Genomic DNA, 17,000 nt, shown 5'->3' with positions numbered 1-17,000 from the left:
TTTCTCCCAGCTGGTTGGATCCCTCACTTCCTATCAAAGGCATGTTGAGTCACTATAAATCCAAAGAAAGGTGGTTGATTTGTCTGGTCAGTCAGACACCTGCTGCAGCTTCAAATTACCCCGATGATCTCACCACAGGCTTTCCTGATTCTGTGACTCTAACCCTGGCAAGGCCATGCTTGCCCTTCCACAGCATTTTATTTCCTAGTGTGAGTGTTCACCGACCTTCCTCCCTGCCAAGGTGCAAGGTCCACCCTGCTAGCTCTCAGGAGGAGCAAAGTGGCACTACAGCACTTGCCCTGGGGCTGGCTTCAGAGGACCTGGGTGGGCTGGGCACACAGTGACCCCGAGGAAGGCAGACACAGTGGTGACTTAATAGCACACGCTGAGCACCCTTTCTCTGCTGAGTCCTCTGTAGTGTCCAAGTCTTACATTTATTGAGAAATCGATACGCTCCAGGGGTCCTCTTTCAAACCTCTCGGAAACACAATGGTGTGTGGATTCTGGGTCTAGGTCACACACAAAGACCTCAGATCCTGAAGAGCCAAAAGGCAAAAGGCCTTTTGACTTCAAAGGCAAATAATATAAAGGCACAAGTCAATCAATTAGCCCAGAGAAGGCGAGTAGTCTGTGGATAGGGAAGGAGAGGCAGCGCACATGGTGCTATGCTGTGCTTAAGGAAGAAGGAAGTGGCTTCCAACATGGCCAGGTTTTAACCCAAGGTAAAAGCCCTTGGGCCTTTCTAACAGAACATATGGACTAAGAAAATAACTATTCAACAAATACTTTATCCCTCTGTACAAAGTTCAATTCCAGTTTTTAACATCTTTTATCCTACAACACTCATACGATACACATGTGGCTGCTTAATCTGGCAAGCTTGCCAGGAGCTCCACTCATCCAGGCTGACACACAGAATGCTTGCTGTCCATGAGCAATCTCACAAGAAGCTTGGCCAAAGGTGGGTGACTGTCTAGCACCGGCCGGCCCCTGCCTACTTTGTTTCGTTCGGGGCTCCTCCTCCAACAGGCGAGGATCTGCCCTCTTGAGAGTCTGTATTCAGGGAGCGGTGCCAGTTATTTTTCAGAAGCTTTCATGATAAGAACAGGACATCAATCTAAAGCCTCGAGGCCATGTTGGATCCACCCTGACCCGGTCCTGTAGCAACTAAAAAACAACCAAAAGAAGCTTGCTGGCTGGTGGTGAGCCTTCTGGATGAAGAAGCAGCTTCATTCTCTCCACGGCCCCGGCTTGCTGGGTGCCACCTGAAGGCCCTGTTGTTTGCCTTGCTTTCTGCACTTCGTGGCACCACCCTCCAGCCCACTTGAGTGTTCTGAGTGCAGGACTTCAGCAGGCACAAGGTGCTGCTTCCTCTGCGTCTTCCTCCGAGGGTGAGGCCTGAGGAACAGTAACAGCAGGGGGAAACTTTAGTGTTTTCTTTCCCATTTGGAAAGAGACTGAAAGCATCTGGCTGTGAGACCAGCAAGCTGACATTTTTGTGTTAGCAGAAGAGCAGCCTCTTCACTCGCACTTGTTTTGATATTCCATGCACCAGAAGATTAGATACGGTACTGACAGATTTTCATAATGGTGGCAAAATATCATGGCATTTTTAAAAGTGAGGCTTTGTTCTGAGTTGTTTTCATGGGGGAAAAAGAAGAAATCTACACTCTCACATTCTGACGGCAAATGAGGTGTATGAGACAGCAGTTTGCCCATGGATGGGAAAGCCCACAGAAACCTGATAGTACAAAGCAGTTTAGCTTTATGCAAAGCTTCCATGTGCAGGCCTCGGGGATGAACCCTTGAGGGCAGACTATAGGCACAGTGCCCTGTTAGGCCAGCTTCCAAGTTGGGTATCTACGCAGATGCTCCAACACTCACTAGAGTGCAGAAGAGACCCTGACCCCATCAAACCCAAGCCCAAGGGCATCTGAGCACAACCACTGCACAGACACAGGCTGGGAGATCATCCCTGTCCTGACCCACAAGAGTCAAAGCCTGCCACCAGGTTCTGTACAGACACACTTCAGGAAAAACAGCAGTCCTACCACTCGATCAGAAGACAGAGTTTGTAGAAATTCAATCACACGCGGAGAAGGGAGAATGCAAGCAGAAGAATAAAACTCAGCAGCAAGCATGAGTTAAGTCCACGTTGGCCTTCTGCAAAGTCCTTCAGCACTAACACGACACCAACCCAGGAAAACTCAGTGGAAGGCGCTCAGGAAAGACTGGCTGGCGGCTCTCTGACTTACAGCATGTTCTGGGCTGTGGTAGTCAGCGGCTGTACTCAAACTAAAGAGTCCTTTAAAGTCCAAGAATTAGACACAGCCAGCGCTGAGCTATTAGCCTCATTAGAAAGGCTGAAGAATCCCATTATAACAAAGGTGAAGCCATTTATAATCTTGTCCAGAGTACAAGGCTGCAGTTATAATAAACTGTTTTTTCTTGCAACAGAGAAAGCCAGTCTTTGCCAGGAAAAAGATTTGAGGAAAGGGTGTGCTAGCAATGATATTTAGAACTTTATTTATTCAGTAAATGTGCTGAGGCAAGGCTCAAGACCACCAGCACCACATATCCCTGCATCCATGCTATCCTCATCTCATAGGGGTCTATGTATTGCGCTCCCACTTTCTAGTAAGCAGCAACGCTGACCCTGGACTTCACTCATACGGAGTGCATGTCCTTTAAGGCTGCTGTCTGAGCTTCCAGCCCAGAAGTGCATGGAGAGCTAGACCAGGTGGTTGTTGGGAGCATCGCTCCATTAGTAAAGGCTGCAGGTTCCTGTACTTATAGTTTATTTTTAGTCAGGTTACATGACAGAACGAAAGGTTCTGACAGGAAGGAATGCCTTTTCTTCCCTTTTGTTTGAAGTAGGTACTCACAATGTGTATAATTTTAAATTTAACAACCTGAGTGAATTTTAAGATATGCAAAATTTCACTCAAAATACTCTCCCAAGCTTCTTCTGCCATCACTGTGGACAGCAGTAGACAAACTCTTACCTGGTGACTGATCCATGAACTGCTACAGAGCAAGTGCAGCCTGTGGGAAGTAGCTCAGAGCATCATACCCATGCCTTCAGCTGCCAGTGACAACACATCCCATGGGGTCCCTTACAGGGTGCCCAGGCAGAGAGCTGGGTGGGGCAGAGCTGGGTAAAGTCTGGGCCATACTGCCAGAGAGAGACAGACTCTAGGAAGCGTGTCTGGGGCTGGGGTGGCTCAGGGCAGTGCATGGTACAGGTTGTCCTGCTCACCTTCATGAATCACTGTCACACACTTCCTAGCATCTCACAGACCCAGAGGCCCACTCATGCAGCAAACAAGCAGGTACCCATACATTCCAACTCAGGCTGCTATTAGGTGGGCAACCCTGCAGGGTCTCGCTGCTGTCACAAAAGCCGTGCCAATAGGATGCGCTTCTCCCACCGCCAGCTCTCCTTTGTTCTTAGGCCCATAGCCGCCGAGAGGGTGCAGTACAGATGGGGAGATGAACCCTTCTAAACCCAAGCATGCACCCGGCATTCATGCCTTCTGACAAGCTGCCGTTGTCTAAGAATCCTGCCAACTTTCTAGCCCTTCAAATACCTGGCTGGACTTCTGACTCAGGCTTCCTGAGCATCCACTGTGGAAACCTTGTGGTTACCAAGCAACAGATGAGTTTATCTAACCACAGGGAACTCTCTCCCAGTGAAGGCTGAAGACCCTGTTCTCCAAGCTGGATTACTCAGGACAGGCAGGTGCCAGGAAGGCAGTCAGTCTAACTAGCAATCATCCCCACTGCCACCAAGATCCCAGAAGAAAACACTGCACAGTCCCCTCTCAACTTCATCTGCAAACTCAACAGGCAGTTGCCTAGGCAAAAAGTAATTTAACCCAGGAGGTTGATCACAGCATTCTTTTACAGGAAATAATTTATTATATCCATTCATTCATTCATTCATTCATTCATTCATTCATTCATTCATTCATGTCTTTTTCAAGACAGGGTTTCTCTGGGTAGCTCTGGCTGTCCTGGAACTCACTCTGTAGACCAGGCTGGCCTGAATTCAGATCAGAGATCCACCTGCCTCACCTCCCCAGTGCTGGGATCAAAGGCACTTGCCACCATGCCCAGTTCATGACAGGAAAACACCCATTTTAAATCACTATTTCTTCTTGTTATTATTTTAAAAAATAGCTTTAGGATCATGGCACAGCAAAGCCTTTAAGATTTTTGTTTTGTTTTCTTGAGACAAGGTTTTTCTTTGTGTGACAGAGGCCTGCCTACCTCTGCCATCTGAGAGCTGGGATTAAAGGTGTGTGCCAGTGCACGTGGCCACTCAAGCATTCCTTCTCCTTGATGACTGCTGCTTGAGCCCCACCTTGCTTTCATCCTTCCGAGAGTCAACCATAATACTAAACAGTAAGTCCAAGCTAACCTTGCACTGTAAGTTTCTTTGTAACTTCTGGCTTTCAGTTTATAAAATGGGCATGCTCTCTTTTAATAGTGAGGTGAAAAAAAATCAGTATATCCTGTTTACAGCAAATAGGTGTAATTTGTCCTATGCCAAAAACCTCAAAGTATTTTGATTTTCTACTTTTGAAAATGTCACTGCTTTTTGTCCTCAGTTATTTGATTTCTCAAGCCTTCTCAAGCCCTGTAATTAAGATGCCCAGGGACCAATTCTTCCTTTCTAATCTTTCCTGCTTTCTAATCTGGAATACTCTAAGTCTATGTATACAATCAGAAGGCAGTAGTGACTTCCGGTGACCTCAGGTGACATCAGGCTGACTACTGCTCCTCCACTGTGCCTGGGTAAACTGAGGAGGAAATGGCAGACTGTCATCAGGGTTCTGTTGGCTTTAGATGACAGAAAGCAAGAGAAGGGAGCACCTTCCCCTAGAACAATGTGAAACTCAGGTGAAGCAGCAGCCAGCGTGGGAGGATGGCTCAGCTTGCCTCCACCTTGTTAAAGTCACTGGTGGGAACGAATGGCAGCATATCCAGGCCCAGCTTTCAGTTGTATGGGCAGAGATGTTGGCTGGCAACCCAACCAGTGAAGATTTCATCTTTGGTTCTCAGGATCCAACCAAGTCTAGATTCTGTGTCGTTATGGGCCCTACTGAAGACAGAAGTCAGTCCTAAGCATTATGTGCTGGTTAGCATTTTGTCAACTTAATGCAGGCTATAGTTATCTGGGAAGAGGGAATCTCGCACAATTCAGAAAAACCTCCACCAGATTGGCCTGTAAGCAAGTCTGTGTGAGTGTTTCTTGATTAATGACTGATGTGGGAGGGCAATGCCCACTGTGGGCAATGCTATTTCAGGGAGGTGGCCCTGCATGGTAGGAATAATTAGGCTGAGCAAGACATGAGAAGCAAGTCAGGATTACTCCATGGTTTCTGTGTCACTTCCTGACTCTAGGTTCCTGCCCTGACATCCCTTAGGGACGGGCTCTAAACTACAGGACACCTGAACATTTAGCTTCGGTCAAAAACAAGGCTACTGAAGAATGGAACAGGACTTGGGAGTCTTTAGCTAGAAGCAGGTCAATGTTGGGAATGTGAGGTGTGGAAACTGGCAAAAGCCTGCTGAAGCTGGAACTCATGCACCATGTGGGGAGTGGAGAGGCCCTGTCAGGGGACTCAGAGTCCTCAAGTGGGAGGAACCCTGAGCTTTCTTAGCACGGGAGACCAAAACTCTCAGGAGAATTCTCAGCCCTTAGGCATGGACCTCGAGCGTCAGGTGGCCATATTGGGAAGTGGGGAGAAGAACAGAATCTGCTGGCAGGGGTTGGACCCCAGTTTAGACACTCAGCAGCAAGCAGGGAAAGGGCCTAAGCAGGAGGACAAGCAGCAGGAGCACGGAAGGCTACGGTGTTACTCCAGTTCTCCGTAAGGTTATCATAGATTCTTGTTAAGGTGGATAAGTAGTGGGTAGCCCTGGAAAACAAACATATTTAAAACTGCTATGGTTAGATTCTGAAAATACCAAGACTGACCAGCTGAAGAGCAGAACCTTGAGCCCCAATCCGAGGGCTCAGCCCTATGGGCCTCCTGTCTGTGACCTGGGTGATACCCTGAGTACATTTTTTACATTACAGAGAAAGGACAGCACAATGCTCTACTGAACCCAAAGGACAGGTTTAGAAGGTGACCTTCAAGCTGGACAGATATGAGGCCCTTACCTGGAAAGTAAGGGGAAAGGAGCTCTCGTGTGTGCAATCACCAGGCTGAGTTAGCCACATCTGATCTGAACTTGAAAACCCTGGGATAGGTGCACCCTGCTGACAGCAGCAGAGCTTCAGGCAGCCTCATCTGCACACAGGAGGATGAGATGGATCGTCTGAGGACAGGGCCAGTCCCTGGTTGTGGTGGACCCAGAGTCACAGTTCCTATATACATCATGAGCTGGGTACCTGTGCTGGGCAGTCTCAACTGTACGTGTGAATGGTTTTCATGGAGCAGATGAGTATTCTTAGTAGAGACAATATGGGACAGACGGTATAAGGGGGAGGAGGTCAGGGCCACCATGTGAGATGTGGTTTCTTGTGTACCCAGGGCTAGTTGATTGGTGTCACTAACACCTCGCAGATGGTGCACACACAACATCCAAGTGAGTCTCACAGAGAACAGCCTATTTTGGGAACTCTAATGGTGTGCTGGAGCCATCAGGGAGTGGGCATCCCTGGAAGTGGCAACTGAGATACAGGGCTTACTGAAGCACAGGCCACACCACTCATCAGAAGAACGTTAAAGAGACGAAGGTCAGGCTATGATAGATCAAAAAGAGGAACGGGGGGGGGGGGGGGGATGGGGGTGGGGAAGGGGGGGGGAGAAGAGAGCCTTTCCTGGGCCTCGCACTGCACTGCTGGCCAGGCATCAGGCATTCATGGCTTCCTCCTACACTGGCTGCTGATCTGCTGCCATTCCCACTTTACAAACAGGTGGTCACCAAGTGCTAGGGGTTATGAGTATCCAGGAAGGGCCAGCTCCAGAACCAGGAACCTCTGGTACCTATGGTACCTTCCTACTTCTGCACGCACAGAAACTGACACCACTTCAGAGCCAGACTTTACTCACGAGTGTTTCTTTACAGGCCTGTTGCCATAACAAGCGGAGCCATAAAGCTCACCCATTCTATACACAACCCTGTCTCTTGCTCTAAGTCCATTTCTTTGGTTACACAAAGAATGATCTCACATTAAAAAAAAAAAAAAAAAAAAAGAATCCTCTTGGACTAGAAAGATGGCTAAAGGTGCTTGCTTTGCAAGCCTGCTGCCCTGAACCCACGCTCAGTGGGAGGAAAGAACCTATGCCACAGACACACAAAGAGGGGGTAAAGGGAGAAGAAGGGGTGGGGAGTAAAGCCCAGCGTCACACACTGGTTACTTAGCTCAAGGATGACTCTAGAAGCAATCATCACTGCGGCAGAGGATGGGTCTTCCCAGGATAAGGAGCACAAGAGAGTCAGCCTGGCGTAGACATAGAGCACGAGTCCTCAGGAGAGGTGCCCCTGCTGCTGTCAAGAGGTTCACATCTCACATGCTGAATGCAGCACACTGGTGACCTGGAAGGCTGGCTCTCAGGGGCCCCACCCTTTTGGCTTTTTGAAACAGGACTTCTCTGCAGAGCTTTGGCTCTCCTGGAACTCACTATTTAGACCAGGCTGAACTTGAACTCATAGAAATCCACCAGACTCTGCTAGAATTAAAGATGTACTCCTCCGCATCGTGCGGCACCCTCTTCTTGAGGGTCAAAAAGTTAATCTTATTTTTTGGACTGCTACTTATAGGAATTCAGGGCCAGAATAAAGGGAGACAGTTCATAGAGGTCACAATCAGAATGGAAGGTCTCAGCTTCTGGAGAGCAGACTGAGGAGTGGGCTGGGTTGGGTTGTGCACCCTCCTACTGCAGAGGTGGCTTAGCAGGAGTTGGGGAGGGCTGTTAGGGCGAAGAAAAGTAAACTGGGCAGCAGAGGGAGAGCTAGGGCTATCATGCTCTCTTGGCTTTCTGAATGACAGGAGCCAGGTAAGCCAGAGCAGGCAATGTTTAATGAGAGCCATTCTCCTGTTGCATACTGCCTCATCTTGGTATGACCAGTTTTTGAGACCAGCTACAGCTTCCAATTCCAGTGCTTGGATAACTCTAGCAACAAACATCACCATCTCCTATCTCCCAGGAGAGGCTGACTGGGTTCCTGCTCTTTGTTGTCAGCCTTGACTGTGTGACAGAAAGCATACCCTATGGCTCCTGCTGTCTGCAGGTGACTCAGGTGTGGAGGAAGCTCAAGGTCACTGTGAATTCCCCCTAATCGCCTCATTAGCTGGGTGCCGGTGAGGGTGTGTTTGTTCCACAAGGAGGCAGAAATCTGGTAATTGCACAATGTCACATAGAAAAAAAACAGTGATAGGAACAAAGAGGGCAGATGTAAAGGTTGCGTGTGCAGAGCTGTAATTACCCCAGAGTCTGAGGCAGCAGGGTATACAGTAGGGGAGCTGCAGAGAGAGGAGGGCCCACGTGGTCAGTCTGTTTGGATGGGCCTGGGAACATACTGTGAGCTTATGACAGGCAGACCCAAGTGCCCTGTGTTGTTAGTGTTCTCTGTCCAGAAGAGCCCACTCACTCATTCAGCCATCTTCTTGATGGACAAGCACCCAGCCCGCACTTGCACGTTTACACTACTGCCTGACCAAAGGCCCCTTGCACAGCTCTTCTGCCTTAGCTCTGTGGCACAGACCCTATTGACACCTGCCCGCCACACTGTTAAGGACACCCTTTTCAGTCCCCAAGTCACATCTGTTATCATCTCTATGTTGCTCTCTGTGACTGAACTGTGGTTTCTGGGGTGGGGCCTGGGCACTTGTTTTTTCACAGTGCTTCCCAGCAGACATTAGTAGATTCTTTTTTTCCCTCCACATCTGTGTGTCCCCACAGCTCTTGCTAGTCATCTTATCTCTCTCTGGTGCTCAAATGAGACCGAGTTCTGGCCTTGGACAAGTGGATAAAATCAACGGTGGTAGCTTGCTTGCTCTCTTCTACACTCTCACCCGGGAGGCCAAGGAGACAAGAGGAAGCTGGGCTAAGCTGATCTTCCTAGGATACTAGCAGCAATTTGGGGGCAGTCTAGCCCCGATTTTCTCCGCAAAGAAGGGCTGCCACCTGGTACACAGAACTTTGAAAGAAGATGGTTGCTCCAAGTAGGCTTGGTCATCTTCACAGTTCACTGAATATCTGAGTTCACCTTCCTTCATAGAAGAACAACTCCTTTTCCCTTACAGTTCCATAAAGATTCCATCCATCTAATCCAAAGTGTTTCTTTTATACCTACTATGTGCCAGGAGTGTGTTGCAGACATGGTGAACAAAAAGTCTGCTGGAGTTTCTGCTGGGTCACCTCAGACAAACCCCACACATAGAATAGACTGTGTCATTGTATCAGAACAAGTGAGGGCATCTGTATACTCTTGCAGGTTTGAGAGGTGAGGGGGAGAGCCCATGCCAGGCCCAGGTCTTGAAAGTGACAGCAGGATGTCACCAAAGGCTCTAAGTCAGGGCTTCATGGGTTAAGAGGGGAGTGGGAGCTGTCTGCACAGCAGTGGCCACAGGAGGCATGGAAAGAGACCAGGACCTCAGAGGAAGTAGCAGCCAAGCGTGATACTCATAAACACAGTTTTAGAAGTTGAGGGAAGAGATGGAGTCAAGGAGGCCCAAGGGACCAAGGCTGTAGGCTTCGAGATGGAGCAGGAGAGCACCAACTCAGGCGCAGCAGACATGCACGGAGAAAGCCTCGGGCTTCCAAGTGGCTGTGCCCAGCCTCTCATCTCACATGTGGCCAATCTGGTTTTTGCAGAATAACTGGCTCAAAGAAATTGAGAAAAAATTCATAATGGGCAAGAGTCCAGGTTTTCCTTCAACTAATTAAGTGATATTAGAGAGGTTGTAAATGCCACGTAAAACTTGGCAGGCAAGCCGCTCCTAATGATGAGGATATTGCTTCACAGGGTGATGCAGCTGCAGCTTCTTAGTGCTCATCTTCAGGGGACCTGGTTCTGCTTTCAAGGTTGTTCCCGAGTGCTGCAAGGTTGCAGCTACTTCCATACATACTCTGGTCCTTAGTCCCAGGAATACTTGGATACTGGAGGCCAGCCGAAAGGACTAGACAAGTCACAAGGCCATCGCCATAATGGCTAACTGCTTGTTTCTTACAAGACACTGAAGCAATGTTTCCTACTCAGCAGCTGGTTTGTCTCCACAATGATGGATAGCATGCACCTCAAGCACCTTCCTTCGAGAGGCCAGAGAACTGAGATACAGTCCTTTGTGTGTGCCCAAAGGTGCACACAACATGCAAGCAACTTAGCCTACCCACTGAGTGACACTTCGATAGACTTAAGACAGCTAATGGGGAACAAACAGAACCAACAGCAAAAGCTGAAGCGGTCACACAGGGTGAGCACTTACTGGCTGTTTCCAATGCCACAGCACAGCAAGGCTGTTAACATGAAAAGTGCCCCAAGCCAGTGAACTCCAGTGATGAGGCATTTGTGCTGATTCAGGGAGGGGCAAGTCTGCCTCAGGTAACTGATGGCCACGCGTGATTTCCCTAAGGATGTTTACTATTTTGAGACATGAAAGACTTGTGTGGCTTTTGGACGTTAAGGAACTGCCTGGCTATGCTGTGCTGCGCTGGCCAGGAAAAGCCAGTCCTCAGCTGTTCTCCCTGGCCAAGCACAGCACATCTAGGAAGGACCAGAAGAGGAGCTAGCAACACTGACAAGGATGCATTGAGAGAAGTGATACAAGTCAAATAAAATGATTGAAGAACAGTTAACTGAGACTGCCAATCCTCTAATGAATTTTAAGGGAGCTGAGCTGAGAACAAGAACAAGAGGTTGGGTTCTGATGATGCTGTCACCGATGACCACGCTGGAGGTGACAGCAGAGCTGAGAGAACTGTCTTGGGCAAGTGGTGCTGGGTATATGGAATAATTCACACAAGGTGGGGGGGATTTAGAAAATGCAGTCACATTTCCACACTATCAGTGACACTGGCTTTGTCATTTTGGAACTGTTTCCCAACAAGTGAGAAGAAATTATGGCCCTCACAAAGCATGTCCCTGAATTCACCTCACTCATGCATGCCTAGACAGACAACTTGGCCAACAGTCTAACCAACCCTGTGTAGCAGACAGGCCTCGGCACCCGTGTCTCCAGGAAAGATGGCAATTTTAGAGGGTTATGTTACCACTTTTGCTTCCCGGGAACGGCTGTTTTTGTGACGAATGTTGCTGAGGGGGCCATTCAATATTTTACCAACAGCATCTGTGTAGCTGTTTGGGGTGGGGGATGTCTGACAGGTTTGTGTGCAGGTGCCAGGAAAGGTTTTGTGACTCTCACTATATTCCTATGTGTAGAGAGATGTTTATGATTCTTTTTCAGAACTGAAGCTGAGGGTCGGGAGGCTGACAGAGACCTGACTGTTAGGATCTCATTTAGAGATGTTACTTATTTCCTTGTTCTAAGAAGTGGATGCATGAAGGAGAGGGGTCATGCACACGGAAGAAAAAACCCTTTGCCACTGCATGGGAGTGCTGCTCTGCCTGCCCGAGGCTCACACCTGACAAGCACTGGGTTTCCCATCTGAAGCCAGCTGGACTTTGCTAGCAGACACCATGGGTTTGAGCACAGCAGGAAGCAGAACTGGGAAGCAGAGCACTGAGAACTTAGTGCCACTACTGCACCGTCCGCACGTGACAGCAGGAACCTGTTCTCTCCTGACAGGCAGATTTCAGGGTAGATGTTCAGCTCAGAACAATAACCACGGCCACAGCAGGACTAACTCTTTGTACCTTGTGGGGTTTAACGGACTTTTCTTTGCAGTCCTCAAAAGGCAGCAACTGGCATTTGCTTGAGTCCTGACGAAGTATGGACAATCTGTCAGGTTCTCCCTGCCACTCACCCTGGCCACAATTATACAGTGCATGTGCAGATTAGCTGCAAAGTCACTTCTCTTCCAGGAGTGACAACATTTTCCCAAATACAAAAAGGTACCTACAGTATCCTCAGTGCCTGTCTGTGTTAGAAAGCCAAGGGCAGGATGCGTGGTGAGAAACGCCTTCAAAATAAGGGCAGAGCAGAAAAGGGCTGTTCCACAATGGTGACAGGGTAAGAACAGAGAGTGGCATAGCCACTCAGAGTAATCCTGTGACACACTGCTGTCACTCACTGCCTGGCTCCCTGCTGCGCGAGCCAGACATCAAAGGCTGCCCCATACCATCTTACATGCTCTTTAGCAGCTAATCAGCCCATTCTTTCCTGAATAAAGCCCTGTTCAATCAGCTGCTCACGGGGGTATAGTGGTCTTGATGCCCATCTGCTAGCTAGGGTCAGATGAGACATGGGGTGGTGATAGTTCTCTCCCCAGTGGCTTCTCGTGGTAATGTCAATGTTCCCACTTAAGTTATCTGCTTCCCAGGAACCCGTGAGAACGGAGCTGGAAGTGAAGTCTGAGACCCCTGACTCTAAGACCACTACCCTACACTAGGCAGCCCCTCTTCCCTCCGAAGCTAGGTGCTGACCAGGCTGGAGGCAATGAGTGCTTCCCGGTAAAAGGAGGCAGAATAGATAGACTGGGTGGGAACAACAGCAAGGCATGAGGTTGCCTAACCTCCAAGTCAAGCCAGGAGTATGGTAGCATTTGTAACTGACATGCAGAAAAAAGGCACACAACGCAGTAAGTACCCAGAGCATTCAAGGAATCTACATCCAAATCAGGGCAAGGGAAGAAAAGTTTCTATACTCTGCCACTCACTGTGTCCCTCTCACACAGGTCACTCAACAAAGGTGCCCCCTTACTCCAAGGAGCCCCCTACAGAGCACTCTGGGGGGCCTCCAGTGCTCAGGCTCTGGTGGGAGGCTGAGCCTGCTGTTGAAAGAACACTACTCCTTAAGGAGAGAAAGCAAACAATACAAACAATGTGCTGCATAATCATTAACTCAGCTCAGTACTGTGGAACTGGACTCAAGGACAAGCCTAGTGCCCGACCCCAGGGACTCAGGACAACTGACCTCAAAGGTCACTGGTGCTTACACTGATATTCCTTTCCCAAAGATTCCTTGGATCAAGCAATCTTACACCTAGATGTGTGCTTTTTGGTGACTTCTGCAAAACTCAGCACCAGAGCTAATGATACAGAACACACAAGAAGCCTCCCAAGTTACTCTAGTGGGACATGACGACAACAAACCCGTCTTTCTGTTCAGTAATCCCCATTGTGTTTGTGGGATTAGGGATAATTTTTCCCCTTGTTCCAAGTGTTTCTGTACTGAAGACAGGCAGACACTAGTGGTAATTTATCATACACACACACACACACACACACACACACACCCAGTCTTCCACATGAGCTCACCTGCTAATGTAAACAGAACCTTGCACATGGTCTAATACTCATCTCACCTTTTTAAGCTTGCCTTCTTCACAGCAGAGACACTGAGGTTTCTAGGAGCATCTCTTAGTCCAAAACTCTTAGCCACGTGCCCAAGGTGTAGGGCTCGGACATGGAAGATGGACTTCAGCTCCTTGGGGTAGGTGGCATAGGCTCGGATGAAGGACTGCAGGGCTAGAAGAAAGGGGAGGAGGAGGTCAGGATAGGGGTTCTGAAGTCTCAAGGCTACCCCATCCCTACATTACCCTACTTTATCTTGCCTAGAAAGAACAGAACCAGGACGACTATAACACAGGCACATTTGTGTATGCATTTAAAATCTCTAAAAAGGGCTGGAGCGATGCTCAGTGGTTAAGAGGACTTACTGTTCTTGCAGAAGACCTGAATTTGGATCCCTACACTGGACAGCTCATAACAGCTCTGCAGGGATCTGATGCCTCTGTAGGCGACTACACTCACCTAAGTATACGCCTGCACAGATACACAGGCATAATCATAATGAAAATAAGTTTTAAAAGTCTGAAAAAAAAACACCACCAAACAAAAAAATTATAGCCAAAATTATTCTTAAATAAATTCTATAAAATTTCCTTTGCTTCATGAAGAGTTGTAACAAACCAACAGAACAGGACTTCTCTTTTGTCACATACAGTTTCAAGGCCTACCACAGAGCCTGACATGTCGCATGTACTGGATACCTGTTTGTTACATACAGTAAAATGAATGAGGAAACTAAGTGATCAACATTTTCTTATGAAAATGAGAAAATTCTTAGATATTTATGTTAGGGGAAAGTCAGTTACTTTTGGATAATTAATGCCCACAGCATGCCAAGGACAAAGGAAATTATAAAAATTAAAATAGTACAGGCAGTGGTTGACCTGGGTGCCTGCCACCAGCCTGCAAAGCTGCAGTCCCACTTTAAAGCTAGGAGGAATAGATTCCATGTTCCCCAGTGGAGCTACAGAAGATGTGGGCTTTATTCCTGGGTGCTGGAGCTTGGCTAGGCCTCAGCACCTTCACCTGACATCCTCCTTGAGGACAGACTTTCCTGCATCTGTTTCCTCAGTGAATATCCCACAGCTTCCCCTCTTTCGAGCAGGGAGATATCTGCAATGTGCCCTGCCCATCACTGCTCTTTAACTTTTACATCCAGCTCCTGGACCAGGAGGGACAGGACCAGCCCTGTACCACTGACAAAAGAGGCACCAAGCACCAGGCTCCCTCAGCTATGTGGTTGAGCCACTGGACTGGCAAGTTTGCCCACAGCTTAAGTGTAATATCCCAGCAGTACCTGGAGATTGCCGTTTATGAACAGTAATAAAAAGTGTCATTTTAGCAGATCATCTCCTGGAAGGATCCTGGGAATCCATCAAAGCTCTGTTTACTGAGCAAAGTGAACTCCTTTTCCCAATCGATGAGAAATAATAAGCACGGCAACTCCTCTGCACCTCTCACTTAAATCTGTGTTCACTTCTCTTCCAATAACCAGGGACCAGCTTTTTCAAAGAGCATCTTTAACACTTCAAATCGCCTGCTCTGTCTAGAGGGTTCCAGCACTGGCCCCACCCACAGCTACTCACATTCTCAGAAAGGAACCAACTGGAACTGCAGTGACCACCAAGACCTGACTTCTCTTTCTTCCCCCAGTTCCAACACTCACTGCTCTAAAACATTTCACTGAGCCAAGCCAAGCCAAGAGTCTGTGCCACCCCAAAGGCAGCCTTTTTGTCACTTTCTGCCACTTTCCCACATAAGCACCTAAGCCCCAGGTCTCTGCTTGGCTCACAACCATCCTGTCCCCCACAAAACACACTTCCATGAAGCAAGCAAGTAGATAGATATCTGTCCCAAGCGATGTAAGGGCCCAGCTAAAAGCTTTACAGGGATACCATTGCTGAGCAGGGGCAGGAACCGTTTCCACCCTAGAGGTCAGCTCAGGCAGCATTTCACACTGCATATTTTAACTAAGCCTTCATGTCCTCTAGGCCCTAGTGTCACTGGGGACAGCAACAGCTGCCTGTCCTTGCACACTTGTATGTCTGGCTAACTCTGAGGCAGCAGGGGCAGGAAGTGGTTCGTGTTGGCAGTGTCTAGAATGTACAGAAGGAATATGGCTGTGGAGCAGGCACAGTAGAAAGGGAAAACAGGAAGATGTTTATTCAGGGTGACGGATGGAGCTACAGGCAATGAAAGTTGAGCATTTGAGTTGCTGCCTCTTATTTCCAGGGAGCTATTTAAGGTGCATGAATTAGAGGGAATCTGTCTAAAATAATCCACCTGGACAGCCTATCCTTTTTTTATTCATGGGCCTCTGGATCAGGAATGGAGGTGTCATACAGATGACTCCTAGGATAAGGCAGAGGAATAATACTACAGCCTCAAGACACTCCTCCTGCCCCATACCACAAGCCCAATCTGGTTCACGGCAAAGGCACACATACCTATGCCAACAGCCACATTACCCAAAGGATGTGAGAAAAGAAATTCCTTCTTACAGTTCTCTTAATGACGAAGCTCTTGGCAAGGTGCCTGGCCAATGCCGTCCCACTGAGGCAAAGAGGTAAATATATTACTACTAACAAGTGTCCCTTGCAGGCGCAAGTGTAAGGGCCACAGATGATCCCTACTCTGCAGGGAAGCTAGAAGATGATCATGGCAGACCATCAGAACAGGGGCACACATAGGCAGAGGACTCTGATCTGCAAGACTTCCCTGCAGAGTCTAGAATGAAAACACAACACCACTATTTCTACAGCCCGAGTCCTAGCTAGGAGACACACAGAGAGGAGTGTGGAGGAGGAACTAACTGTTCTAGGGACTGGCAACAACCAAACTGACTATTAACAATGATGGGGTCAAAAAATGCAAAAGGACTCCAATGCAGACTTGGCCCAGGTTCTATCTTGTTTTCTGCAGTAAAGGCAAGGGCAGCTGCATTGTTAATAATTCATGAGGTAGGTTCTATAATGCCACAAAAGGGAATCAAGTTGGTTGAAGGATTTGCATCTATAAACTTAAATGCAAAAGGTGTCATCTTATGGAAACACGGCTTTTCCTATAGCTTAAGTTCAGCTCCTTCAGAGCAGAAGTGGATACATTCCCCAAACCTCCCAAAGTCACAATCCTAAGTGACAGGAGAGATTAGTGAGGGGCTTTGTGTCCCAAGGTAGGTGACTAAGATCTAATGGGTGATGAGAGCAGCTGGTTCCAGCACCTATCAACCTGGAGTGAAAAATGAGTCAGCAAACAAGAGAAATGATCCGCATACTTCCCTGTTGTACTAAATACCATAAGCATGGGAAACAGCTCTGCGCCTACAGCTTCAACAGAAGACCAGGACCTCTGAAGACAGACAATACTCCCAATCATAGTCTCTGGCAACTGCTTGTTAATTTTCAAGGAACTATGCAGGCACTTACACAGGGCAATCTCAAGGTACGGGACACCGCTGACCCACCCAAAGTGGATGGTGTGTGGGCAAGCATCTTTTTTTTTCCACTGCAAGGTTATCACCCTGAATTCAGCTGAGTCAGCCATCTTCTTCCAAAGGTCAAAATCACAAT

General features: G+C 48.2%; 1 protein-coding gene across 4 annotated transcripts in view; it reads right to left on the bottom strand.

Moving 5' to 3' along the window:
* Window positions 1–411: 411 nt before the first annotated feature.
* The window catches only part of Ddx31 (DEAD/H box helicase 31), a 65,170-nt gene continuing 48,581 nt past the window's right edge, over window positions 412–17,000 (bottom strand). For 2 of the 4 annotated variants that reach the window (NR_156412.1, NM_001033294.3), the window contains 2 exons: window positions 13,446–13,608; window positions 412–1,398 (listed from right to left, as the gene is read on the bottom strand). Coding sequence is in view for 2 of the 4 variants with exons in the window: in NM_001033294.3 (NP_001028466.2) it covers window positions 1,230–1,398; window positions 13,446–13,608 (332 nt within the window). In the remaining 2 variants the exon portion in view is untranslated. The remainder of the gene's footprint in view (window positions 1,399–13,445; window positions 13,609–17,000) is intronic. The other 2 variants (XR_374082.3, XM_030249814.1) reach the window with 1 other exon arrangement.

The sequence above is a fragment of the Mus musculus genome, chromosome 2, assembly GCF_000001635.26.
Source record: "Mus musculus strain C57BL/6J chromosome 2, GRCm38.p6 C57BL/6J".
Classification (NCBI taxonomy): Eukaryota; Metazoa; Chordata; class Mammalia; order Rodentia; family Muridae; genus Mus; species Mus musculus.
Note: the sequence above shows the minus strand (reverse complement) of the source record. Positions and strands in the feature narration are given on the sequence as shown.